The following is a 25,148-nucleotide window of genomic DNA, read 5'->3' as shown; positions in this document are numbered from 1 at the left end:
AAGTCTTTTATCTATCTTGAATTAATTTTTGTGAGTGATGAGAGGTAGGGGTCCTATTTCATTCTTCTGCATGTGGCCATCCAATTTTCCCAGCACAGTTTATTGAAACTATCTACCTACAACCAACTCATCTTCAACAAAGCAGACAACAGCATACACTGGGGAAAAGAAGCCCTACTCAATAAGTGGTACTGGGAAAATTAAATGGTCACATGCAGAAGAATGAAACAAGACCCCTACCTCTCACCATTAGCTCTCTCTTCAAAAAAAAAAAAATGCTTTATAATACTCCATGATTCCATGTAAATCTTGGGGCCTATAAAAAGAAAAAAAATCTTAATGACATAAATATATTATAAATTATTAAACCATTTCCCTATTAATGGGCACTTATTTCCATTTTTGCTTTTATTTTATTTATTTTTTTGTTTGTTTTTTAGAGACAGGGTCTCGCTCTGTCACCTAGGCTGGAGTACAGTGGCATGATCACAGCTCACTGCAGCCTCCAACTTGTGAGCTCAAGTGTTTCTCTTACCTCAGCCTCCTAAAGTGTTGGGATTACAGGCATGAGCCCACGCTAAGCCCATTTTTGCTTTTATAAACAGTGCTGCATTTGACTTCTAAGAAGCGTCTGTATCTCGAAAGAAAAAGTATAATTTTAAAGTAAAATTCATAAAAATTAAAAAAAAAAAACACTGCTGCAGAGAATAGCTTTGACCATAGACTTTTTTCAGGCATCTTTGCCCACATTTCTAAATGATAGATGCTTAAAAGTATAATTGCTAGTGTTTGCATGTTTAAAGTTTTTACATATTCAAAGTGGCCACCCTAAAAGTTTGTTTTAATAATTTATCCTCATACCAATAGTATATGAGGTTTCTTCTCCACACACTTACCAGCAATTGATAATATCACTTTAAAAATTTGGGGGCACTGGGTGTGGTGCTTCACACCTGTAATCCTAGTACTCAGAGAGGCTGAGGCAGGAGGATTGCTTGAGCTTAGGAATTCGAGACCAGCCTGAGCCCTGAGTAAGAGCAAGACTCCATCTCTACTAAAAATAGAAAAAATTACCCAGGTGTCGTAGCGCCTACCTGTAGTCCCAGCTACTGGATAGGCTGAGGCAGGAGGATTGCTTCAACTCAGGAGTTTGAGGTTGCAGTGAGCTAGGCTGACACCATGGCATCCTAGCTTGGGTGACAGAGCAAGACACTGTCTTAAAAAAAAAAATTGGGGTAGGGGTCAGTCTGACAAGCAGATAATCTCATTGTTTTAATTTGTATTTGACTGTTCATGAGACAAATCTTTTCATATATATTTTTACTTGAGATGCTTTATGAGTTGTTGGCCGTGTTCATGTCAAACATTCTATTGGATTGCTTAATTATAATATTAACACCCTTCTCTGCAAAATATGTTGATATTTTATCCTAATCTGTTGTTTGAATTTTAGTTTGGACTATGGTACCTTTTGTGTGATAGAAAAGTTAGTGTTAATGGAAATGATTGCATTTATGAATTGTGTTTTATATCATCTTTCAGAAGGTCACTTCAACCCTAAAATTTTTTTAAAAGGTAGTTTCTTCTGATACCTTTATAGTTTTGTGTTTTGTGTATAGATTTTTAATCCATCAAAAGTTTATTAGTGTGTATGGCATGAAGGTTTTTTTTCTAAGAAGTGATATCTCAGTACTTCCCATAAAAACATGAATATCTTTTGGGATTCAATGCTCTGTTCCATTCATTTGTCTATTCCTTTACTGTACACTTTTAACTACCATAGTTTTATTATTGGAAGGGCTTTAAGGCCCTTATTACCACATTATTTAGTATTGCCACTAAAGTACTATTATAGAGCACTTTATAGTTTATAAAACACTTATGTGTACCATTTTATCTGAGTCTTAGGCCAAACCAGAAGGACATTTATGGTAGAAAAGACATTGCTATTAATATGAATACTCTCCAGATTTAGAATTCAGTTGCCAGTAAGGTAGGCAGTCAGTGCCCACACCCACCTCTCCTGAATGCCAGGCTAATGACAGAGGCAGAAACTGAGGTCCAGAGAGTGAGGTTAGAGTGTACTTTTATCTGTAGCTCCTACTATTGGTGAGTGTAGTGGGAAGACTTACATTATGGGATTTAATGTTTGCAGAATTCCTGTCCTAGCAGCCTTATACAATATGATTTACTCTCTCATGTGCTAACATGCTAGAGACAATTCATTAAATTAATCTTCAAATTAGTAGAGTGGGCATGCCACAGGAAGAAGGCAACTAGCATCATTTAAGTGCTTCTGCATGGCAGACATTCCTCTGAGTACTTGGGTTCCTGTACTTGGTCTACTCAGTGACCCTGTGAGATAGGTGGTATTCCCTTTGAAAGCTGGGGGAGGCTAAATAACTTGCTCAGGGTCATACAACCAGTACATGAAAGAGTAACTCTGTATCTTGTTACTGTATTTTCTGATTTCCGCACACATATACATATTATGATTTGGGTCTTTTAGGCACACTTTAAATATGAATTAAAATGAAAACATGTCTTCTCTGTTCTTTTAAGGCTACGCAGATATAAAGTTCTAGGGAGTAGTAACTCCGACTCAGACCTTTTTTCCCGCCTGGCCCAAATTCTTCAAAATGGATCTCAGAAACCCCGGAGTACTACTCAGTGCAAGAGTCCAGGATCTCCTCATAATCCAAAAACACCACCCAAGAGTCCAGTTGTCCCTCGGAGGAGTCCCAGTGCCTCTCCTCGAAGCTCATCCTTGCCTCGCACGTCTAGTTCCTCACCATCTAGGGCTGGACGGCCCCACCATGACCAGAGGAGTTCATCCCCACATCTGGGGAGAAGCAAGTCACCTCCCAGCCACTCAGGATCTTCCTCCTCCAGGAGGTCCTGCCAACAGGAGCATTGCAAACCCAGCAAGAATGGCCTGAAAGGATCCGGCAGCCTCCACCACCACTCAGCCAGCACTAAAACCCCCCCAGGGAAGAATAAGCCAGCCAGTAAACTCAGCAGATAGGAGCCGGCTGCATCTCTATGAAAGGTGTGAGATCTTCCTCCTAAACCTAATGCATGTGTGTCCCCATACTGTCTATTTAAAAAATCAGTCTTGATCTTCTCTTGCAAAAGAAAGTAACATGATCAATTATTTGTAAGAAGACATAAATGTGTGATAAGGAATGACCTATGGCAGGCAGCAAGCAGATCAGGAATGAATGCCTTTGTATAGGAAGGGACAATCCAGCAAAATCCAAGGAGGAGAAACTGATTAAATGAGCTTTCATTTTTTAGCTGCCGTTGAAGAGTTAGAATGGAATTTTAAGGGGTTTTGCCTAATTTTTTAAGCCTCTACTCAAAGATTATATAGCAAAAGTGAAACTTCTTGTTTGATATTTTCATTCAAAACTTCCGAACCCTGGAGAGTCATTGTTCAGATATTAAATTATGTAAGAAGTCTGTTGCCAGGGAGCCAGGACTCATGTATATTTGGTTTGTGTGTTTATTTAGTGTACGGAGAATTTGCACCTTCACTTTGCCTCATTCCTAATACCCTCCCTGGATTACACATTTTTAAAAGTCAGTGTTTCTCGCCTGATTCAGTCCCTCTTCTTTTATTTTAATAACACATCTTAATAGAATTTCAAATCCAATTACCTTTTCTCAGCCCCCTAATATTTTGGGGGGAGGGAGCAACAGTCCTAACCTAGTACATTTTTATTGTGAAAGATAACTGAGACACTTACATGAAGGAAAGAAAAGTCTTTTTCCTGTTGTATTAGTTACATTATGCTAAAAAGTAGCTGGTTTTAAATCCTGATCCCTTTCATCAGAGCTACTTTGCAGGCTTTAGTGTTTAGGGAAAGAGGGTTAAAGTGTGGGGTAATATCCTTCAAGATAGAAGAACTTTCTTCCTCTCTGTTAAGTTTCTTCCTTGTAGAAGGAAACTGACCAGAATAAACTGCTTCCTTAAGTCTTCTAGGTAGCAACTATTTCTAATGTCAACCTCCAAGATAATACCAGGGAAGCAGTTATTGAGGTTTATAATCCTCAAACTTTGTATTTTATACATTTGGCCAATAAGGAATGAATATCTGGGGAAATAAATTTAGCCTAAATATTTTTCTTTTAGTGTTTTATTACCTGTTTCTCCTATAGTTTAGTTTAATATTTGGGCCTCTTGGCCTGATTTCTACGTAATCTCAATTTACAAAGCTATAAGGAGGACCATATTTGTTTTAGTCTCACTCTTCTGCTAACAGGAATCAGGCAAAATTAAAGTATACCAGACTTTTTAAACAGGCTCTTTTATACTCTTGGGGTGTTTTGTGTTGTAAAGACCTTATTGAGGTCAGGTAAATTGGTCTTGCTTACTGTTGAAATTTGCCTTCTAGCAAACATCTGTGCTTTCTGTGTGACCTTGTGTTTGCTGCCAAACCTAATATGGTTGAATTGGAAAACAAAAAAAGAAAGAAATACATTTCCTCACCAAGTGAACATATTCTAATGCTGCATCAAAGCTGCCCTGAAGCTGCACTGAACTTGTTCTCTTTATCTGTGTTGAGCTTTTTAAAAACAAACTCAAAACACTATTGAGGCATATAAGGTCTCTTAAAAGAAACGTGGAATCTTAATTTCTCTTCAGTTGCAAACACTACAGGGGAATGCAATAGATAAGACATATCTACTGTTTATCTAAAGCAACTGTAATATTGGAAGACCTGTCTTTCTGTATTTTATTGTATAATAGTTGCTATAACACTATTTGCATGTCTTCATGGTAAATTATATAAATATTTATAAATATATAGAGAGACATATGCTTATATAAACTCATTCGTTCTCATTCTCCATTTGTAATTTCAAGATCACAGGTGGTGAAATTCCTTTTCTGTTGTGTGCCTCGTGTACACTTGGGCCTTGCCTATCTTCATTTTCTGAAAATATGTTCTTGGCATGTGACACCTCAGATTCTTCTTGCCTTACTTGTGTATAATGCAAGGTTTGGCAGTCTTTAACAAGCCAAGATAGGTTATTTTTCATTTAAAAAAAAGATTTTATCAGGGGAAAAAAATGACTGGGACATGCTTGTAATACTGGTTCAATGATTTGTCATGTTAATCACATAATTTCGTCTTTATGTTTAGAGTGGATAAACTGGGTTGATAATCATGGGTCTGACATAAATAGATTTTTTAAATGTTTCTTAAAAATTGCCATTCTACTTTCTTCTTTTCACCTCACCTTTTTTGTAGGGGACAGTAGGGCGGATAATTAATAAAATTATCTTTATCCTGTTGTATTAGTTACAATATGCTAAAAAGTAGCTGGCTTTAAATCCTGATCCCTTTCATCAGGAATGTGCTAATAGTAACCACTGGAAAAGCTGATAAAGCTGCAACTGTGGTATGTGTGGGATTTTATTTCTTGTCGGCATTTCTGTGCTGGCAGTTAAAACTGACAGTGAGGGCAATGTGGCAACTGAATGTTTTCTCTCTCTCTCTCTCTCTCCTTACATTTTTCCCTCAACCTTCCCACTGTGTTGCCTCCTTTTCTAAATAGCATTGACAAACTTAAGATAAACAACCTCATTGTATAAGAATTTTTATTTGTCTATAGAGGAAAGAGTTAACCAAAGATGTTTCTACTCAGATACTTTCAAAAGAAAACAGACTAATTATATCTTATGTATCAATAGGTCTGCTTAGAAGTACTGTCTTATACAGAGATTTATTTATGGTTTTTAAAAGCATAATTTGTGCTTTTAGATGTTAGATGTTGCTCAGGCTAAAAATAGAAGTTGCAAACCTGAGCAAGCACTTTGGGCACAAAGATTTTTATTTTTGTTTTATTTTAAAGTACAATACAGAGAATGAGGTTTATGGTTTGATTTGGTTTGGTGTTTTTGTTTTTTGGTTTTTTTAGTTCTTATTTATTTATTTTTGAGTTTTTTAGTGCCAGCATATTTCAGAAATTAGTGACATAGATCATCCGAGTAATTTTAAACCAATTTGGTTATTCTACCTAAGATGACGGACATGCCTTTAAAGTCAAGCCAAACTATATACTAAAAATAGTATGGAGCAAAAGTTAAAATTGTCTTTTGAAAATCAAGTACCTCCTAGTTTCTTCTGTCGCAACAGAATGGCTGGTTACCGCGTTAAACTAGCCTTTGCCCAGTCCCTGGAATTACTTGGGTGGAACAGAAGATAGAATTAGCAACAGCTCAATACCTTTAGGTAACATTCCTCCTAAATTATGCCACCAAATCTCCTGGGTGTATGGATTGGTTGAAATATTAAAATCCCACATAGTAATCTCTTACACAGCTTAAAGGCATTTAACTTTAATGTATAGTGAACAAAGAAGGAAAATTGAGTCATTTCAAATTTAACTTTAAAATACAGATTACAAATATCTTTGAATGTTAAACCCTAGGCAAGCAAGCACTCTCATTCTCAACTCTGGTATGCAAGCTGGCCTTGCTAATAGTGGCATAGTTACATTTACTGTTTTTTAAGTTGCATGTTGTGAAGTGAATGTTTTTTGTAAAAGTTGCCAAGTTAATCAAGTCCTAAATAAGTAGCAGAATGGTAATTGAGACCCACTATAGTCATTATCCACTTTATATCATTTGCTTTCAAATACTAAACAAATCTCAGCTGCTTACTAAGTCAGTATTCTAGATGTGCAATATCTCTTTCTGTTTAGCCCCTAGCCACAGTGGGAACATTGAGGTTCTTCAGTAGTCACCAGAGATTCCTTCCAGGCCACAGATTTTTATTCTAATGTTTCTATGGTTGCATTCAATCTACAAGGGAAAAGTGTACATTGGTGCATGTTTTATAAACCCACACACAGATAGTTAAAACCATAATTAGTTTTTCTATACCCAATAGCTTTGAATTAAAAACAGATGCTTTTTTCCCAAGAGCAGATGATTTTTACATTCCTAATCTAACATTAGGAATTAGTGACAAGAGAAACAGGATCCAGAATTCAGAATTTAGTGAGACTTAGGGGGAAAAAAACCACATCTTACTCTGGCTATTTGGAAATATATCTATTTGTAGATAAGTCTAGATTTAGTCTTGAAGATCAGAATTTTTCAATATTTTAAAAACTTTTTCCATTCCTTTCTATCAATACATGGCATATGTTAAAGAACCATTTCTTCTGTTATGTTCATATATTTTGAAATTAAGTTGTTTGTATTTATACTCTGTTAAAATCTGCCCATTTCTGTTTATGTGTATTTACCATAGATGTATTGGGATTTGCCTAAGGGGAGAGATACTTTAGCATCTGTATCACTGAGGAGGTAGAATGGTTGACAGCTACCGTTGCACTGTTTAAGTTTCTTGAGTTTGGTTCTGTAGACAGTATATTAGCAGAATAGCTACCGATCTATGAAAAAGTATTTCAGGATTAAGGCATGTAACTTCTGTGGTACTCTTTACATGTCAATATATACCCACGTTCAGAAACCACAGATGCATTTTTAGATCTTAACTTAGATAAGGGTACTACAGGTAGGTCCAGTCCTCAGACCCTATGGGAAGATATAGCATATTGAAAATCCTTGGTGGTTGTTGGGATATCTTATTTCCCTGTCCTCACCCAATAAAACTCTGGCATGGACCAGAGGATGTAAAAGTAGGTGGAAACACATCATATCATTGGGTATTCTCATTATTTTGGCCTTGCCTCTGAAATTATGAGAAATTTAAGATAGTCTCAGAATCTGTTGCCCAACATTGCTAGGGAAAACTATAGGAAGTACATGGGGAATTCCTGTAGTTCTTAGGTAACTCCAGGACATGGGACAAGCTTCCCTGTTCACTTAAAGGGGAATTTGGATGCTGCACACCTCAATCCCTGGCTGGACATGAAATGATAACATTAAAGTCTTGGCCCATCAAGACATTTTTTAAGTCAGTTGTGATGATTTGCTTCTCCTTTAAAACTGTGTAAGCTTGATGCTTATTCCCCTTGAGCAAAGTTGGATCAGAGAGGTAAAGTATGTGACAAGATCAGGATCACCTTGAGGTTCCACACATTCGCAAGACACTGAATAGCAAAGAAGTTAAGTTACTCAGTAATGATTTGAATATTTCCTTAAACTTTTCTGGACCCTTGGTCTTAAGGAGACATGTAAAAGAAGTAAAGCCTTTCCTTTTATTGCCTTGTGCAATTTAGCAGTTTTCTGCCTCCTCTTTAGTAAGAAGTAAAAGCATGGGCATAGTGTTCACACTGGTAATGCTGGCCATGTCTCTGAGATACCCTGGGCCAAAGGTTCTGGATCTCTTCTAACCTAGAGAACAGGATTGAATGAGGTAAATCTTTGAGCCTGTGTGACTATAGAATTTGCTGATGACCTAATTTTCCATAACAATGGGTAGGATTTTTACATGTCTTTTTAGTAGTTTAATATTGTTTTGTATTGTGTAAGTAAGTGTTCACTCACCTAATTAAAAACATTGAGTAAACAAAGTTTTTATATAGACTACCCTTGCCATATGATGCTTTTTTCCTCTTATACTATTTAAATCCTTAAAAGTTCATGCACAGCACTTCACCATACCTGGACTCTGGGTATTCTTCACTCACCTACAAGGGGTAAAACAAGGCTACCAGAACTTGAATGTGATTTATTTTAGGGAGCTACCCATGGAGGGGAAAGCCCTTGGGACTTTTTCCAAAACAATTTTCTCTTTGAACTATTCGACAGATAGGTATATTAGTCCACTAAGGTAAAAAGCTTTCAGAAATACAAAGATAGGAAGATAAAGGAACTATAACACTGACCACTTGTGGCTTTGAAATTGGATTGGGTGGATTGAGTAACGAAGAGAACAGATCAGATGATGCAGGCTTGAGCCCCTTCATTCTCCCTTTTACACAGTTCCTGGTACCCCTTCTGGCTCCTTTTCTGAAATAGCCAGCACCTATTTCACTGGGCCATTTACTTACAAATTCCCAACTTTTAGGAAAAAAGGAGGGGGCAAACATCTAGATTGAAATTGGATATAAATCTTGAATGTTATGAGCTATTGGTAGCTGTTAAATCAGATTCAGCCACAAAGCAGAATTCTCTCTTCTTGAACAAGACCAATGAGTTAGAACAGATGACTTTAATAATTAATAATTTCGCTTTTCTTTCCTTATCTTCTCTACTTGCTATCAGAGATGAGAAACTGCTATTTGAAATACCACCAACAATATTATATTGTGTCTCTTTCCCCTCCAAGTAGCTCCCTTTATATGATTTTGCTCAGGCAACCAAGGACATAGAGTATTGGCAGAAACATGGAGTGCTTTTGTATAGACCATCTGTACATAAAAGTGTAATTATTTATTTAATTTTCCCATTTGTATCATATTAAAGCTTTGTACAGTGTTTTAAGTTCTGTTTTAAAATTATTTTGTATTTTATTTTTATAATCTAGTAATAAAATATTCATTCCGCATGCAAACTTTAGTTCTATTTGTGTGATGGTCTGGATTTCAAAAGTGGGAAGTATTATTTTTCGATTTAATAAAGTTGTTGAATGCACCAGAGGTTACAAGATCAACTGGGAACAGAAAGTGTTACTGTAATTGCAGTACCACAAGTGACCTAGAAAAAGAAGCTCTGGATTGAATAGAAACTAGGTGTTCAGTGCCCCTGCAGGTGAAAACCAGGGTTCAGAAATATGAGGAGATGGTTCCCCTGTAATAAAAGTATTGAAAGCTCCCTTTCAGCACATCATTCTGTCTGGCGGGAGGTACTTTTTCCTTCTCCACAGGAAAACACCCTTTGTACCACTAGAGGGATTCCTGCTCACCCCACCCTCTCTCCTTTATGCTTGTAACCTTTCCTTTGAACCAGAGGAATGCTCAGGAAGCAAAGCCCTCCTGATTATAAGAGAGGCCAGGCGCGGTGGCTCACGCCTGTAATCCTAGCACTCTGGGAGTCCCAGGCGGTGGATCGCTCAAGGTCAGGAGTTCAAAACCAGCCTGAGCAAGAGCGAGACCCGTCTCTACTAAAAATAGAAAGAAATTAATTGGACAACTAAAAATATATTTAAAAAATTAGCCAGGCATGGTGGCATATGCCTGTATTCCCAGCTACTCAGGAGGCTGAAGCAGAAGGATCACCTGAGCCCAGGAGTTTGATGTTGCTGTGAGCTAAGCTGATGCCATGGCACTCTAGCCTGGGCAACAGAGTGAGACTGTCTCAAAAAATAAATAAGAGAGAGTAAGAAATAACTCAAGCTCCCAGAAACTAATCATGAATATGCCTCTTGACTTATCAACTGCAAAGTAGTTGAAATGTTAACCTGATGTAAACTTATTATTATAATGTGTAAAGGAGTAAATAAGGCTACAAGCAAGCAGTTCTGTGTGCAGGGTGGCCTGAGGCACTTTTTATGGATTGTTGTGGCTTGGGTAGTATAAAAAGCCTTCCAATAAGAATTCTGTCCTAAATGGTCAATTGATGGTGAACGCTGGAAAACCAGTGAATACTGACTGCTTGGCCAAGGGATTGAAAAGTCAGCCTTTGAGAAAGACAAGGTCAAAATGAGAGCTTATGTTAATTTCATAACCTCTTTAGGGTGGTGACAGTTGAATCTAGAAAACTTAACTCTTGAAAGTGTGCTCAGAGCAAATGTAGGGTGGTGTGTCTCTATTCGGAGAATTGTTCACTTTTACCCTCTGTCCACTCTCTTGGGCCCTTGGTCTCCCCAGAATTGCGTCCGTCCCGCGGGGTCCTCAGTTCCAGCTCGAGTCCCGGCGGGTCGCCCCTCGGGCCAGCGCAGCCGAGGCAGGGCCTCACTGGGGGCTGTGCGTCTGCATTTTATCTACCACTGGGTCTGTTTGCGGGGACCGCGGACCCAGCGAAGCCTTGACCACAGGCCCGAACGAGAGCCGGCCCCGCCCCTGGCCCCGCCCCGCCGGCGGCCCCGCCCTGCGACCCAACGGTCGCTCCACGCCGCCGGCCCCGCCCCTCCCAAGCTGCCCGTGGCGCGCCGGCGCCTGCGCAGTCGCCCCAGGGCGCCCCGACCGGGATGGCGGCGGTTTTGGAGTCGCTGCTGCGAGAGGAGGTGTCGGTGGAAGCAGCCGTGCGGTGGATCGCGCGCAGCGCCCAGAGTTCGGAGGTACGGCGCTGACACGCCCCCAGGCATGACCGGAATCTGCTTCCCGCGGGAGAGACCAGCCCGCCAGTCCCCTTCCTCCTGGGTGCCTGGCTGCCCGCCCGGGCCGAGTGGGCGCCGGTGCCTGGGCCGCCCACCCTCGGCGCGCCTTGCGGCCCCGGCGGCCGGCGGCCCGGGGCTGGCGGCTGACCCTCTTGCCCCTCGACCTCTGCTTCTTCCCCAGGATGACCCTGGGGAGGCGGCCGCGCTGAGCTCACTCCAGCCACTGCGGAAAGAATTCGTACCGTTCCTGCTGAACTTCCTGAGAGAGCAGAGCAGCCGCGTCCTCCCGCAGGGCCCCCCAACCCCCGCCAAGGCCCCGGGCGCCTCGGCTGCCTTGCCCGGGAGGGCGGGAGGCCCGCCGCGGGGTAGCCGCGGGGCGCGCAGCCAGCTTTTCCCTCCGACCGAAGCCCCCAGCACCGCCGCCGAGGCCCCTCTGGCTCGCCGCGGGGGCAGGAGGCGGTGCCCGGGGCCGGCCCGCGAGCGAGGAGGCCGCGGCCCGGGGGCCCCGGAGGAGGGGTTCAGCGGGGAGAGCGTGCCCTGGGCCGGGGGCCGGAGGCTTAGGGGTTCTGGCAGCCCCAGCAGTCCCAGCCTCGCGCTCTCTGATCCACCAAACCTCAGCAACCTGGAGGAGTTCCCTCCCGTAGGCTCGGTTCCTCCCGGCCCTGCAGGGTGAGAAGCAGCCCTCATGCAGGAGATGGGTGGCTCAGGCTCGGCTAGGGGAGTCAGTAAATTAGGGCTGGGCGTTCCGCAGTGGAGCACGGGAATGGTTAGAAGGTCGGGGATGAGATAACTAATGGGGTGGAGGGGAGCGGTTTGCAAGAGGCCCAGCTGTTGTGGTTGTGGAGGGGATATGTTTGAAGATAGGAATTTGAGAAAAGCCTGTGGCTACTCTCAGCAGGACGAAGCCTTCACGCAGGATCAACCCAACTCCGGTGAGCGAAGAGCGGTCACTCTCCAAGCCCAAGACCTGCTTCACCTCACCCCCAATCAGCTGTGTCCCCAGTTCCCAACCCTCAGCCCTGGACACTAGCCCTTGGGGCCTTGGCCTTCCCCCAGGGTGCAGAAGTCTGCAAGAGGAGCGGGAGATGCTCAGGAAGGAGCGGTATGGCCTTGCCGCTCCCCGGAATATTAGCTTCCTCCCTGTGGGGACATCTGCAGGGCTTTTCCCTGGAATTGATTTCCCCCCTGGGGATTCTGGGTTCGTTTCTTGGGCTGCTGATGTCTTCTCTGGAGGGACCTCAGTGTGGCTGTGGTGGGGAAGCCAGGCTGACTGCTGATAACATCTTTTTATTCCCATAGCTCTAAACAGTTGCTGCAGTCACCTGTCCCCACCTGTCCCACCCCAGAATCGGGGTCGCCACTCCCCAGCCGGACAGGAAGCCTCACAGATGAGCCTGCTGACCCTGCCAGAGTGTCTTCCTGCCAGCGCCTAGAGCTGGTAGCCCTTGTCTACTCCTCATGCATTGCTGGTGAGTGAGAGCAGAGAGAGCTGGATTGGAGACACCTGTAGAACTGCAGGGCAAGAGAATTGATCAGGCAGGCATAACTGAGCCTTGCCTCCTAATGGTGCCCAGTGCCATGGGATCTCTCTTTATATCCAGAGAACCTGGTACCAAACCTCTTCTTGGAGCTTTTCTTCGTCCTTCAGCTCCTTACTGCGCGGAGGATGGTGGCTGCCAAGCACAATGACCATGAACCGAGTCCAGATGCCCTAGGTCAGTGAGCAAGCCTCCTTTTGAGAAATGGGATCTGGAGATGAGACAATTCTTAACTGACAGCTTGGTACTATCCTTCTAGACTCCCTGGAAAATCCGCTGTTTCAGAGCATCCATGATTGTGTCTTCTTTGCAGTGCAGGTTTTGGAACATCAGTTTCAGTGAGTTTCCCAGGCTGAAGCATTTGGGCATTGTTTGCATTGCCACTTGGATGCATGTTTGTGCCTAACACAAGTGCAGTGGCCCTGGACCTTTTCCTACCTGTAATCTTTAATTTTGTGTCAAGGCTATGAATTTAGCCCCTGAAAGAATCAAAGGGACCCCTGTGGTTTTGGCAGCTGACCTTTGTTTGGTTTTATGGCTAATGTTCCTGCCCTGCTCTCCCAGTCCCTGCTCTGAAGGTCTCATTTCTTCCCCATTTGCCTCCATCATCTTTGATCCTCAGCCCATGACCTTGCATACATATCTGGGCTTACATACCTGCTCCATGCCTTGACGTGCTCTGTGTGGTGTGCAAGTGCCTGCTTCCTATTTGCAGTCTGTGTCCCAGTCTCAGTCATATGTGCTATTGTTCCTGCAGGGTCCTTTCCCACCTGGACAAAGGGACCTTAAAGCTGCTGGCAGAGAATGAGCGGCTGCTGTGCTTCTCACCAGCTCTGCAAGGCCGCCTTCGAGCTGCCTACGAAGGCAGTGCTGCCAAGGTAGTGACCCCCGCTTAGATGTCTGCTGCTCTGGACCTGCCCCTTCCCAGCTTTGACACATTCAGGACACCCTGCTCACAACACTCAAGTGTCATGTGGGCTAACTCTGGGCTGGAATAAGGGGGTGAAGTTCTCTGAGGATCACCCTGCAGGCTTCAGTTCCTAATGTCTCTGCCATATTTTAGGTGTCTCTTGCGATGCCACCCTCTGCTCAAGCTGTCTCCTTTCAGCCAGAGACTGACAATCGTGCCAACTTCTCCAGTGACCGAGCCTTTCACACTTTTAAAAAACAGAGGTGATAAGAAAAAGGGAACTTTTGGGGAGGGAATGAAGTTAATAGACAGCTGTTTTGTTTTCATAGAAACTAGGAGTTTGGCACTGACAGGTGGTGGGTTAGTATCACCAGGGCCTTCCTGCCAGCCATCATAAGGGCCACTTGGCTTCATTCTATTTTGTGTCCCTGGACTTGAACCCTTGAGCTTAGGCAGCCTTCTCATAGGTGTGTGACTGTAGTCTCAGGGATCTCAGACAAGGTGTGCCAGGATGGACTTTCAGTTCCTGCAGTATTACCATCATGCAGAGAACGTGGGAGAGATTGAAAAATGGGGCTGTCCTGTCTTCAGCTTTTGCAAGTGAGGGAAAGCACTACTGGGAATGAGTTAGAGGCAGCTGTGCCTCAGGCATTTCTCAGATCAGGCATTTCTCTGTGTGTCAGGGACGTATTTTATGAGGTGCTTCGAGAGTGGGAAGATCGTCATGAGGAGCCCGGCTGGGATTTTGAAAAGGGCTTGGGCAGCAGGATCAGGTAGGTGCTCACACTGGTCACCTTGTCTCTCTTGCTCTGGCAGTGAGCAGCAGTGCTGCATGAGGAGCTGACTGGGGGAGGCTTTTCCCCACTCCTTCCAGCCCAAAGCCTCTTTAATGTCTATAGTTCCTGACAACTCTGCCTCTATTCAAAGGGGATTGGTCTCTCCAAGTCCTTCCACTCAGAAGTGCCTCGTACTTGTTCTGTAATGGCAAATGCTTGGAAAAGTGTAAAGCTCTTAGTCACTGGATAGACCCCTCCAAGGTGTTTTCTCCATCATCTAATTTGGGTGCGTCTGATCACTTTGCACAGGTAGATGACTAGGCTGCAGAATGCACACCCTCTGGCCAGTCATCTGCCTTCTGCATTGATCCTGAAACTCACTGGCACTCAGTGTGTACTGCAGATTTCAGGGCTGGCATTATGTCTTGTTTGGTTAAGTATATCTCTAGCCTCGAGAGATCTTGGTGAGGAAAGGTCCCTTACCTTTTTCCGTATCCCTGTGCAGGCCCACTTTGACAGAGGTCTGTCCAAGTCCCTGGGAAAGGATCAAAAAGCACAAGACCAGCTTGTTCTCTCAGATCTTTCTCTCTCTTACTTCCTCCTGCACACCCTATTCCTGCCTTTTATTCCTCAGAGCCATGATGGGTCAACTCTCCGCAGCCTGCAACCACAGCCACTTTGTTCGCCTTTTCCAGAAACAACTTCTCCAGGTAATAGCCCCAGCAGGAGATGAATCTACAAGAACAGTAGGTATTATTGGCAGCTAAGTAATGGCTGGTACTTTGGGACAGGGTAGACAGCCAGGCAGATCCTGGGCTAGAGTTTGAATAGGAGTCTACTACTTCTTGAGTAGCAACTAAAGCTCAGGTGGCCAGAGAAAAACCAGAGTGTTCTCTGATGTGCCCCACACCCTCACCCAGCTCGTGACCACCTCCTTTTCCTCAATTTGTGTTTAGTACTCGGGCCTAGTTTCAAATCCTAGCTCTAATGACCCTAGACAAATGCTTAACCTTGCACTTGCAGTTTCTTCACCTGTAAAACAAGACTATAATCCCTACCTTAAAAGAAGTATCTAAAGCGCTCGATAGAGTTGGCATTCCATAAATGTGCAGTACTTTCTCCATGTTTTGCCTAGTCCTTCTCCCACTTACTGGTTTTTCGGTCTCTCTCCTCTCTCCTCCCCACCCTGCCCCAGATGTGTCAGCACCCTGGTGGTGCTGGGGCTGCTGTCTTGGGCGAGGCTCCAGATGTGCTCAGCATGCTGGGAGCTGACAAGCTGGGGCGGTTGCGACGTCTACAGGAACGGCTGGTGGCCCCTCAGAGCAGTGGGGGGCCATGCCCGCCCCCCACCTTCCCAGGCTGTCAAGGCTTCTTTAGGGACTTCATCCTTAGTGCCAGCAGGTAGAGGTCCCCTGTATCTTGCAGGGTATGGGACAGAGGCCAGGAGAGGTTTGGCTTCCCAAAGGCCTAAAGAGTTTTCCCTACCCTCCTTTGCCTGGAGTGGAACGGCAAGGACCAGGTGATGTCTGGCTCCTTCCAGCTCACACTTTGACTCCGTTTCACGTCTCGTTCTCCGACCACATTGCTAAATTCATCACTCCGTGGCCTCCCTGTCTACCCTGCTGAGTCTCTGCCTGGAGCAGCCCTTCTTGATTCTGGTTCTTTTGCACCTCGTCTAGTGCTGATTACCCACCCCCTCCCCAGCTTCCAGTTTAACCAGCATCTCATGGATAGTCTGAGCTTGAAGATCCGGGAGCTCAACGGCCTGGCCCTGCCCCAGCACGAGCCCAGTGACGACGGGGAGTCAGACGTGGACTGGCAGGTTAGGACACATGGGGCACAGGAGTTGATGGGCCGTGACTAGGAGGGAAGGGGTATGTTCAAGAAAAACTTTACAACAGATTTGGAATTGTTCTAGAAGTCTTATGCCTAGGATCTTTTACTTCCCTTGATTCCATGCAGGGTGAACGGAGGCAATTCGCTGTGGTGCTGCTTAGCCTGAGGCTTTTGGCTAAATTCCTGGGCTTTGTGGCTTTCCTGCCATACCGGGGGCCTGAACCACCCCCGACTGGTGAGCTTCAGGACTCCATTCTGGCCCTGAGGAGCCAGGTGAATGGGTGGGAGATGCTGGTAAGGAGGGAGCTGGGAGGACCAGCAAGGCACTGAAGTGGACTGGTTTCCTGGGCTATTCTGGAAACCAGGCAGGTCAGAGGGCATTACCAGTCCCTCCTGAGGACCCGCCACTGAATGACCACTGGCCTTCCCAGGTCCCTCCGGTCCTGGATGTGCGTGCTCTGCTGCAGCAGGGGCTGCGGGCCCGCCGGGCAGTGCTCACCGTGCCCTGGCTGGTGGAGTTCCTTTCCTTTGCCGACCACGTTGTCCCCTTGCTGGACTATTACCGGAGCGTCTTCACTGTCCTGCTGCACCTGCACCGGTGGGTAGAGGAAGGCTAAGGCTTAAAAGAGCAGGGGGTGGCGGGAGCACTGCTTGAGCCCACTGTCCACGAAGAGGGCCGAGCGGTCTGTGTCTCATGCCTGCCGCCGCGGAGGAAAGGCAGGATTTGCTCCTCAACGGCAGACAGTGGGCAGTTACTTGTACTTTCATCGGCCCTTTTCTGTTCCTAAGGTGGCCCAGATGAGAGGGAACACAGACATGGGAGGGGAAACAGGCGCTCCTGGCTGCCTACATGCCAACAGTCCCTTTTAGGTCTGTTCCTGAGAACAGCCTTGCCAGTGAGAGCTTTCGCTTGCTCCACGGCCTTCTTTTCTTAGCACTAATCCATTCACACCGTCTGTTTACCATTTAGGAGCTTGGTCTTATCACAGGAGAATGAAGGGGAGATGTGTTTCCTGAACAAGCTGCTGCTGCTTGCTGTCCTGGGCTGGCTTTTCCAGGTGGGCAGAGTGAGGACCAGATGGAGGGCGTGGGAACATGTCTGAGTGTAAACGACGCAGGGGCCAGAGGTGGAAATTCGGAGGAGGTGTGGGGATTGCTGCAGTTTCAGAGAAGGTCGCTTTCAACCTGTCCTAAAGCCTGGCGCCTTGAGCTTGGGAGGTGTGATAGCCTCTGGTGCAGACTGGCGCTGCGACTGCCTTCATCTCTTGCCAGATTCCCACAGTCCCTGAGGACTTGTTCTTTCTGGGAGAGAGTCAGTCGGATCCCTTTGAGGTGGACACGGTAGCCTCAGAGCATGGCTTGGTGAGTGTTGGGTTCCAGTCAGAGCCATGGGAACCCCAGGAATAAAGGGAGTGGGCTGCTGGGAAAGGCTCAGCAGGAGACAACCCAGGATGGAGACTTAACCATCCTGGAATTCGCCTGCCTGACCGTCCTGTTTCTGGGGTCACTGGGGAGGGAGGGAAGCCTGCCTGCCTGACACTGGCCTTCCCTACCCCAGGACAGTGTGCCTGTGGTGGACCAGCAGCTGCTCTACACCTGCTGCCCCTACATCGGTGAGTGCCCCGAAGTGTCCTTTGGCCTGACTCCGTCACTGGCCTGACTCCGTTGTTAGGTTCTCGGGCATTGCCTGGATACCACAAATACTTGGTATCCAGGATGCTTGGGGAGGGGAGTGGAGGGAGGTTCTCGAACTAAGAACTCAGACTTCCCTGATGCAGGAGAGCTCCGGAAACTGCTTGCTTCGTGGGTGTCTGGCAGCAGTGGACGGAGTGGGGGCTTCGTGAGGAAAATCACCCCCACCACTACCACTGGCCTGGGAGCCCAGCCTCCCCAGACCGGCCAGGGGCTACAGGTAAGGGCAGGGTGGAGGCAGCCCCCTGAGGAGGCTGAGGGAAGCCTTCACTGCCTGTCCCCTCCTGCCCGCAGGCACAGCTCGCCCAGGCCTTCTTCCACAACCAGCCACCCTCCCTGCGCAGGACTGTGGAGTTTGTGGCAGAGAGGATTGGATCAAACTGTGTCAAACACATCAAGTAAGACTGTTGGAGGGTCCTGGTCTAATTCCCTTGCCATTTTCCCCCCTTTTCCCCTCAGTGTGGCAACTGAGAAAAGCTGGTGTGGTGGGCGTTACAGGGGTTGGGCTGAAATCGCTAATCCCCTTTGAAGGAAGTTCTGACCAAATTTCCTTGAATTTGCAGCCCCTTTCCAATTCAGCCCTTCCAACTACCCCCAAACCTTGCTGTGTCTGCTGCAGGGCCACGCTGGTGGCAGATCTGGTGCACCAGGCAGAGTTACTTCTCCAGGAGCAGCTGGTGACGCAGGGACAGGAAGGGGGAGATCCAGCCCACCTGTTGGAGATCTTGTGTTCCCAGCTGTGCCCCCACGGGGCCCAGGCGTTGACCCAGGGGCGGGAGTAAGAAACACCAGTCCGTTCGTCCCCTCGTGTCTCCTTGACTCTCCTCAGTCTTTCTCATCCTCTTCCATACATCCTTTCTTCCATGTCTTCTCTACACCTCTTTTTGTTCTTTTATCCCCTGCTCCTCTGTGGGCTCCCGTCTTTGGCTTGAGTGCTTCTGTGGCCCAAGTGCCGGTGTTGAGTCGGGCGGAGGGTGGGCAGTGTCAACTCCTGAGGCAGAGCCTGGTCAGGTGCAGGGCGCACTCAGGGCAGTCACTGCCTGGGCCGGGCTGGCAGATCTAGACGTCACTGCCCTGATCTGTCTCCATTTAGGTTCTGCCAAAGGAAGAGCCCTGGAGCCGTGCGGGCGCTGCTTCCAGAGGAGACCCCGGCAGCTGTACGTAGCAGGCCAGGCGGTCGTAGCGGGGAGGCGCACGGGTAGCCTGTGTGAGGCTGCTGTAGGGTGGTGGGTCGGTCCAGCTCTGGGAGCCTTTGTTGTACCCCCTCCTCCCCTGGCCTAACTCTGCATTCTTTTGATTCACAGGTTCTAAGCAGTGCAGAGAGCATTGCCGTGGGGCTCGCGACAGAGAAAGCGTGTGCTTGGTTGTCTGCCAACATCACAGGTGAGGCCTGGGAAAGGGGAGTGGCTGAAGCAAGTTTTTAAAAACTGTACTGGCAGGGCATTGGAGCAGTCAGGGGAGATGGGACTCCGCAAGCAGGGAACAGTGAAGGGTGTGGGTTGGCATGGTGAGCCCGTGCAGGGCACTCGGTGACCCCTTTCCTGCTCTCCCTCTGCCCCGCAGCGCTGATTAGGAGGGAGGTGAAGGTGGCAGTGAGTCGCACACTCCGAGCCCAGGGTCCGGAACCTGCTGCCTGGGGGGAGCGGAGGGGCTGCTCCCACGCCTGTGAGCACCACGCTCCCCTCCCCTCCCACCTCATCTCCGAGATCAAAGTACACAGCTACCCTACTCTCTCCGGCTTCCCTGCCCTGCTCTGTTCCTGGTTCCTTTCTTTACTCGCATCAGCCCCAGTGTTGTGTGGCAGCTTTCTGTGTTGTCCTGCTAGCGCCTGTTCCCTTCCTTGCCGAATGGGATTAGGTAGGGCAGAGCTGAACTGAACGGTTTTCCTAATTGTGACTTTTGTTATTTGAATCACTCAGAAGGGGAAAAGGGTAGATACGAAATGTTGGACTAATGTTTATTACACACATGCTTATGGGAGTGGGGTTAAGTGTAGTAGAAGAGTCTCTAAAGGACAGTCACCCCAATATTTGGATATGATTTCAACAGTGTTCTGTGTGGGAGGCAATGCTTAGTCACAGGCTAAGAATAATTGTGATTTTTAAAATTCAGACTGTCTAGAGCAGGGGTTAGCAAATAGCCTGTGGAGCAGATTAAGCCCACTACTTGTTTTTGTAAACAGTTATGTTGGAACCCAGCCATGTGCATTCGTTTACAAGTCATCTGTGGCTGCTTTTGTGCTACTGTGGCAGAGTAATTAGAACAGAGACTTTATGGCCCACAAAGCCTAAAATATTTATTGTCTGGCCCTGATCTAGGATAATGATCTAGGAATGAAGATTCAGAATAGAGACTAAGCAGCAGGGAGTGAAAATGGAGATTATATTAATATATGAGGGGGGGAGGCCTAGTGGCTCTTAGCTACTGGCTCAGCATGCAGAGATTTCTGTACTGAAACCTCAGCTCTCCCAAGATGAACAGAGAAGCATAGAAAATATTAAGACTATCTGATGGGACAGTTTCCCTAAATGCTTTAAGATGCCCTCTGGGCGTCTGTTAGTTTTGTCCTAAGTGGCATCTGTCAAGTTCTCTGATAGCACATTGTCCCTCAGCTCACCTGCTCCATCTGTCCCTCTTTTGTTGTCTACATGGTTGCTTCTGGCTGTGCTGTCTGCCCCGGTCCCAGGTCTAGGGACATCTCGGCCCAGTTACTTCACCCTCCAGGGCCCTATTTTCCTTCTGCCTTTCTGCACTGGTTGACCCGCCCCACGCTGAAGCCCCTGTGGCGTCCTAGCGTGCACGCGGTGTGAGGTCTCACCCTGCTCTCCACAGGACGTGCTCTCCCTGGCCGTGGGGCCCCGAGACCCTGAGGAGGGAGTCTCCCCAGAGCATCTGGAGCAGCTCTTAGGCCAGTTGGGCCAGACGCTGCGGTGTCGCCAGGTGAGACGTGGCATCTGCCACACGAAGGATGCTTTTCTGTGTGTCTGTGTCTAAGACCTAATAACCAGAGCCACGCTGACTGAGGGTCAGTCCTTACAGCATAAGCGGTGCCAGTGTCTGGGGTCTCCCTTCTTTTTCCCCACAGTTCCTGTGCCCGCCTGCTGAGCAACATCTGGCGAAGTGCTCCGTGGAGTTAGCCTCCCTCCTTGGTATGGTTCCTTCCAATCGAGTCACTGTCCTGCCAGGTCCCCCAGATCTCAGGGGTGGGTACAGGCAAGATGAGAAAAACAGAGCCCTCTTCTGCTGTCATCCTTAAAGTTGGCTTTCCTCTCTGCCCATAGTTGCAGACCAAATTCCCGTCCTAGGGCCCCCTGCACAGCACAGGCTGGAGCGAGGGCAGGCGCGAAGGCTTCTGCTCATGCTGCTTGCCCTGTGGAAGGATGACTTTCAGGGGCCAGTTCCACTACAGCTACTGCTGAGCCCAAGAAACGTGGGGCTTCTGGCAGACACACGGCCAAGGGAGGTGAGTCGGGTAGGGGGACGAAGACTTCATCGCCATCCGCAGTCACGTTCTTACAACCGTCATCCTTGATTTTATGAGCTGCTTAGTTCCCTTTATTCTGCTCGTCCTGTGCCATACTCATGGGTAAATGGAGTCCCTCTATCAGCGTGTCAGTCAGGGCCACTGTTCCATCCTCCTCGGTGTTTTGCAGTGGGACCTGCTGCTGTTCCTGCTCCGGGAACTGGTGGAGAAGGGTCTGATGGGACGGCTGGAGATCGAGGCCTGCCTGGGCAGCCTCCGTGAGGCCCAATGGCCAGGGGTAAGGAGGCCTCGTCTTTGTCCCACATGGAGAGAATGGGTGTCGTAGATCCCATTCATCCTGAAAGGGAGGGGGCAATTAATGGGCCAAAGTTGGTGGATTTTTGTCAAGTGTCTTCAGGACTACCCTGAAATTAAGGAGTTCTGGCTGACCGCCTTCAGCTCAGAGTAGCTACTGCGTGAGGGGACAGGGAAAAGGGAGGGAAGGCAGTTAGGCACAGTGAGTGTGGGTTTTTGTTGTTGAGACAGAGTCTTACTCTGTTGCCCGGGCTAGAGTGCCGTGGCGTGAGCCTGGCTCACAGCAACCTCAAACTGCTGGGCTCAAGCAATCCTACTGCCTCAGCCTCCCGAGTAGCTGGGACTACAGGCATGCGCCACCATGCCTGGCTAATTTTTTATATATATTTTTAGTTGGCTGATTAATTTCTATTTTTTAGTAGAGACGGGGCCTTGCTCTTACTCGGGCTGGTTTCGAACTCCTGACCTTGAGTGATCCACCCACCTTGGCCTCCCAGAGTGCTAGGATTATAGGCGTGAGCCACCGCGCCCGGCCAAGTGTGGGTTTTTAAGATCAGAGTAATCTGGATTTTGATCTCAGCTAGTACTTAAAATGTAGAGGGATTTGGCCAAAGTGATTAACCTTATTCATCTATAAAATAGGATTAATAATTTCAAGATGAAATAGATGTGCTGAGTAGTTGGTGAAATGCCATCAGAGTTCACTCTCCCTGCCATCACTTTAGCCTCCCAAAGTACTAATAAGGTTTCATGTCATTTCATCGTAGAGAGGAGTTGGGAAAAAATAATACAGCCCGGTTATAGTACTCACTGGTTAGGTAGGGCTTGATATTCGAGATTATCCGTAGTAAAAAGGATGAACCATCCAGAATTATCTGCCTTTTCTGTCATCTTTCTACTTATTCCAGGACTTCTCTGAAGAATTAGCCACACTATTTCATCTGTTTCTGGCAGAGCCTCATCTGCCAGAACCCCAGCTGAGAGTCTGTGAGCTGGTGCAGCCAAATCGGGGGGCCGTGCTGGCCCAGAGCTAGGACTGAGGAGGGACCCCGCCTTGAACGTCTCACCAAAGCCCTGGAACCCTGCGTGGGCCTGAGGAGGAGGCCCGAGAGCCCAGTGCCACCCCAGGTGCCCAGTGCTGGCCCTTGCTGGTGCAAGCGTGGCTGGTTCTATATCCAGAACTCCTGCTCAGGGGGGAAGGAAACGGGGGCTGCTTGGCGTCCCACCAATGCAGGCTCGCCGTCCGAATCCTTGAGGTAGGAGCCTTCACCTGATTCAGGATTATGGTGGAAGAGCCTAGAGACTCCAGCCCTGGAGCAGAAGAGTTGGCATTCATCACTTGGATACTAAACAAAACAAGGGGTGTGGTCTTGTCGACACGGGAGTCAAGCCTCACTTGCTGCTATTCCAGCATCTCTTAAAACTGTGGTCTGGGAAATCATGACAGAGGTAAATGACTTCTGCTTTAACTTGTGAGGAAAGTTAAAACATGAATTTTGTGAGTCTGCATTTTTTTTTTTTTTTACCACCAGGAGCTGGACTGCCAGTTCCTTAAAAATGCACAACAGATAAGATAGGACTCACCCAAGTGAAACCTGGCTTCACCCCTGTGCAGGTAGGACCTCTTTAGGCCCCCATCTCTGTCCAAGGACCAAGCACAGGGCAGAACATTAGAGCTTTTAAAAATAAACTGTTTTCTTTAACAAGGGCTGATGTTTAGTTATTTTCACCTGTCTTTTCCCTTTAAAAGGCTGCAAAGTCACAGGTGGGCTTTAGGTTGGGAGTTGTAAGAGCGGCTTGGCTGTGTGTACTGCTCAAGTCAGCTGCCTTGCCTCATAGTAATGCCTGCATGTTCCATTTGAGAGCCAGTCTCTGCTATTAATTTACTGCCCATAGTATTGACTTTGCCTGGGCACCTCCCTTTCGTATGTGGGAGAAAGATTTAGGATAATATGCAGTTTCCACTCACAATATATTCCCTACTGAACCACACGGTGGGGCAGCTCTTATTATGCTTGTTTTGTTAGGGCTGGGGTGTGTGTTTTGATTCAGAATTAGTCTGTATTCTACTCCTGAATTACCCTTGTCAAGACCACATCTCTAGATGAACCATTGATTGTAAGAGTGGTAATATAATTCCCTAGAGTGATCCACTTCCCATAATAAAACTGGGAAATCTCATCAACCCAGAAAGTGGGAGTGTTTCTCAGTTACCACCTTGTGATCATCCTTCTCCCAAATACTATGCCTTTCCCTTCCCCTCTGCTCATCCCAGTCAATCCTTTAACAAGTTTCTGCATCCAAACCTTTTTTCTTAATCTCTGTCCTTTAAATCCAATTTGTTCCAAATGCCTGGGAAACAAAGTTTTAAGAAATGTTTTCTCTTTCTATGCCCAGAGACAGAACCACACCTAATATCCCAGGAAGCTGAGGCTTATGGCTGCTTCTTGACTTGTTCCAGAGGATCCAGCTGAGGTGTGACATGGGACCAGCAGGAGAGAAAAGCCTAAAGCTCTCAAAGATGTTGGGAGCTGGCCTGGCTTAAGGCCCACTGAGCTAAAACCAAGTTCTTGGGAATCTGGAAATTTAACGTGGTCCTGGTGAAGGAAACTTCTCCTCGCCTGTGTGAGCCCTAAAAGCCACTAAGGATTACAGAGACAGGCAGCTAATGGACCAGGGAACTAATCAGATTCCTTCTCATGTATCTTGTCTCTACTAGTTGTCTAAACCAGCAGCTTTAAAGTGTGGTTCCCAGACCAGGGTCACCTGGGACATAGAAATACAAATACTCGGGCCCCTCCCCAGGCCTACTGAATGAGCAGCTTGGGTAGGGCCGAGCCTCAGGTGTTAACAAGGCCTTCAGGTGACACTGATGTGTGCTACTAATTTGAGAACCACCCATCTAAATCAAAATCTGATTCTCACTTTTATGTTTTGCTACAAGATCAATTAATATTCAGACTTAACAATCAGGTCTGGTGTGTGGCTTCTCTAGTAAGGGGCATAAGGTCACCTCCTGGTTATCCATCCATTGAGAGTCCTACAGCTGGCTCTGCACTGTGGTCATGATGAGATGTAGCAGTGACTGTGTTGGAATCCTCGTTCCCTGTCTTACTTGGGCTGTAACCGAACAACTGATCTGGTTGCTGTTTACCTTACAAAGCAGTGCTGAGCTCACAGGAAGCACTTAGTACATACATGTAAACTGAATAGCTTGAAACTGGGCCATGAATAGGTATTGCCAGTGTGATCTCCAGGCTAAATTCTGCCACACTCAAATAACATACTTGGCAACATATCCTAGGACAGTCTTCACTTCAGGTAAAAGTACACATAGGACTTAAATTTACAAATATTCTGACTTTTTTGGTCAATAGTCATAAAGGTTTATATGAAAAGAAGTGGGAGTACATAAATAGGGTGTTGAATATATCA

General features: G+C 46.8%; 2 protein-coding genes across 10 annotated transcripts in view; both read left to right on the top strand.

Moving 5' to 3' along the window:
- The window catches only part of TTBK2 (tau tubulin kinase 2), a 148,896-nt gene extending 138,832 nt beyond the window's left edge, over positions 1-10,064 (top strand). For 4 of the 5 annotated variants that reach the window (XM_012766572.2, XM_076004284.1, XM_012766575.3 and 1 more), the window contains one exon: positions 2,563-10,064. In XM_012766572.2, coding sequence (XP_012622026.1) covers positions 2,563-3,025 — 463 coding nt within the window. In that variant the 3' untranslated portion in view covers positions 3,026-10,064. The remainder of the gene's footprint in view (positions 1-2,562) is intronic. The other variant, XM_012766576.2, reaches the window with a different exon arrangement.
- Positions 10,065-11,042: 978 nt separating this feature from the next.
- On the top strand, positions 11,043-23,421 carry CDAN1 (codanin 1). Of its 5 annotated transcripts, XR_001154621.3 has the most exons (29): positions 11,043-11,144; positions 11,365-11,852; positions 12,079-12,285; positions 12,483-12,652; positions 12,785-12,898; positions 12,981-13,059; positions 13,479-13,599; positions 13,785-13,894; positions 14,315-14,404; positions 15,042-15,117; positions 15,603-15,808; positions 16,112-16,229; positions 16,370-16,516; positions 16,675-16,841; positions 17,214-17,301; positions 17,516-17,605; positions 17,802-17,856; positions 18,022-18,155; positions 18,230-18,333; positions 18,555-18,713; positions 19,029-19,092; positions 19,240-19,318; positions 19,499-19,647; positions 20,768-20,875; positions 21,021-21,084; positions 21,217-21,398; positions 21,589-21,696; positions 22,622-23,162; positions 23,246-23,421. XR_001154621.3 is itself a non-coding variant. In XM_012766567.3 (28 exons), exons 1-28 carry the CDS (start codon positions 11,055-11,057, stop codon positions 22,745-22,747), a joined length of 3,690 nt encoding a protein of 1,229 aa, XP_012622021.1. In that variant the 5' UTR covers positions 11,043-11,054; the 3' UTR covers positions 22,748-23,421. The 5 variants fall into 5 exon arrangements, 3 of the variants coding, with proteins under 3 accessions (XP_012622021.1, XP_012622022.1, XP_012622023.1); XM_012766567.3 differs by having other exon boundaries at positions 12,082-12,285; positions 22,622-23,421; XM_012766568.3 differs by having other exon boundaries at positions 22,622-23,421.
- Positions 23,422-25,148: the final 1,727 nt, after the last annotated feature.

This window comes from Microcebus murinus, chromosome 6 (assembly GCF_040939455.1).
Source record: "Microcebus murinus isolate Inina chromosome 6, M.murinus_Inina_mat1.0, whole genome shotgun sequence".
Classification (NCBI taxonomy): domain Eukaryota; kingdom Metazoa; phylum Chordata; class Mammalia; order Primates; family Cheirogaleidae; genus Microcebus; species Microcebus murinus.
The sequence above is the reverse complement of the archived record's forward strand: the minus strand, read 5'-3'. Positions and strand labels throughout refer to the sequence as shown.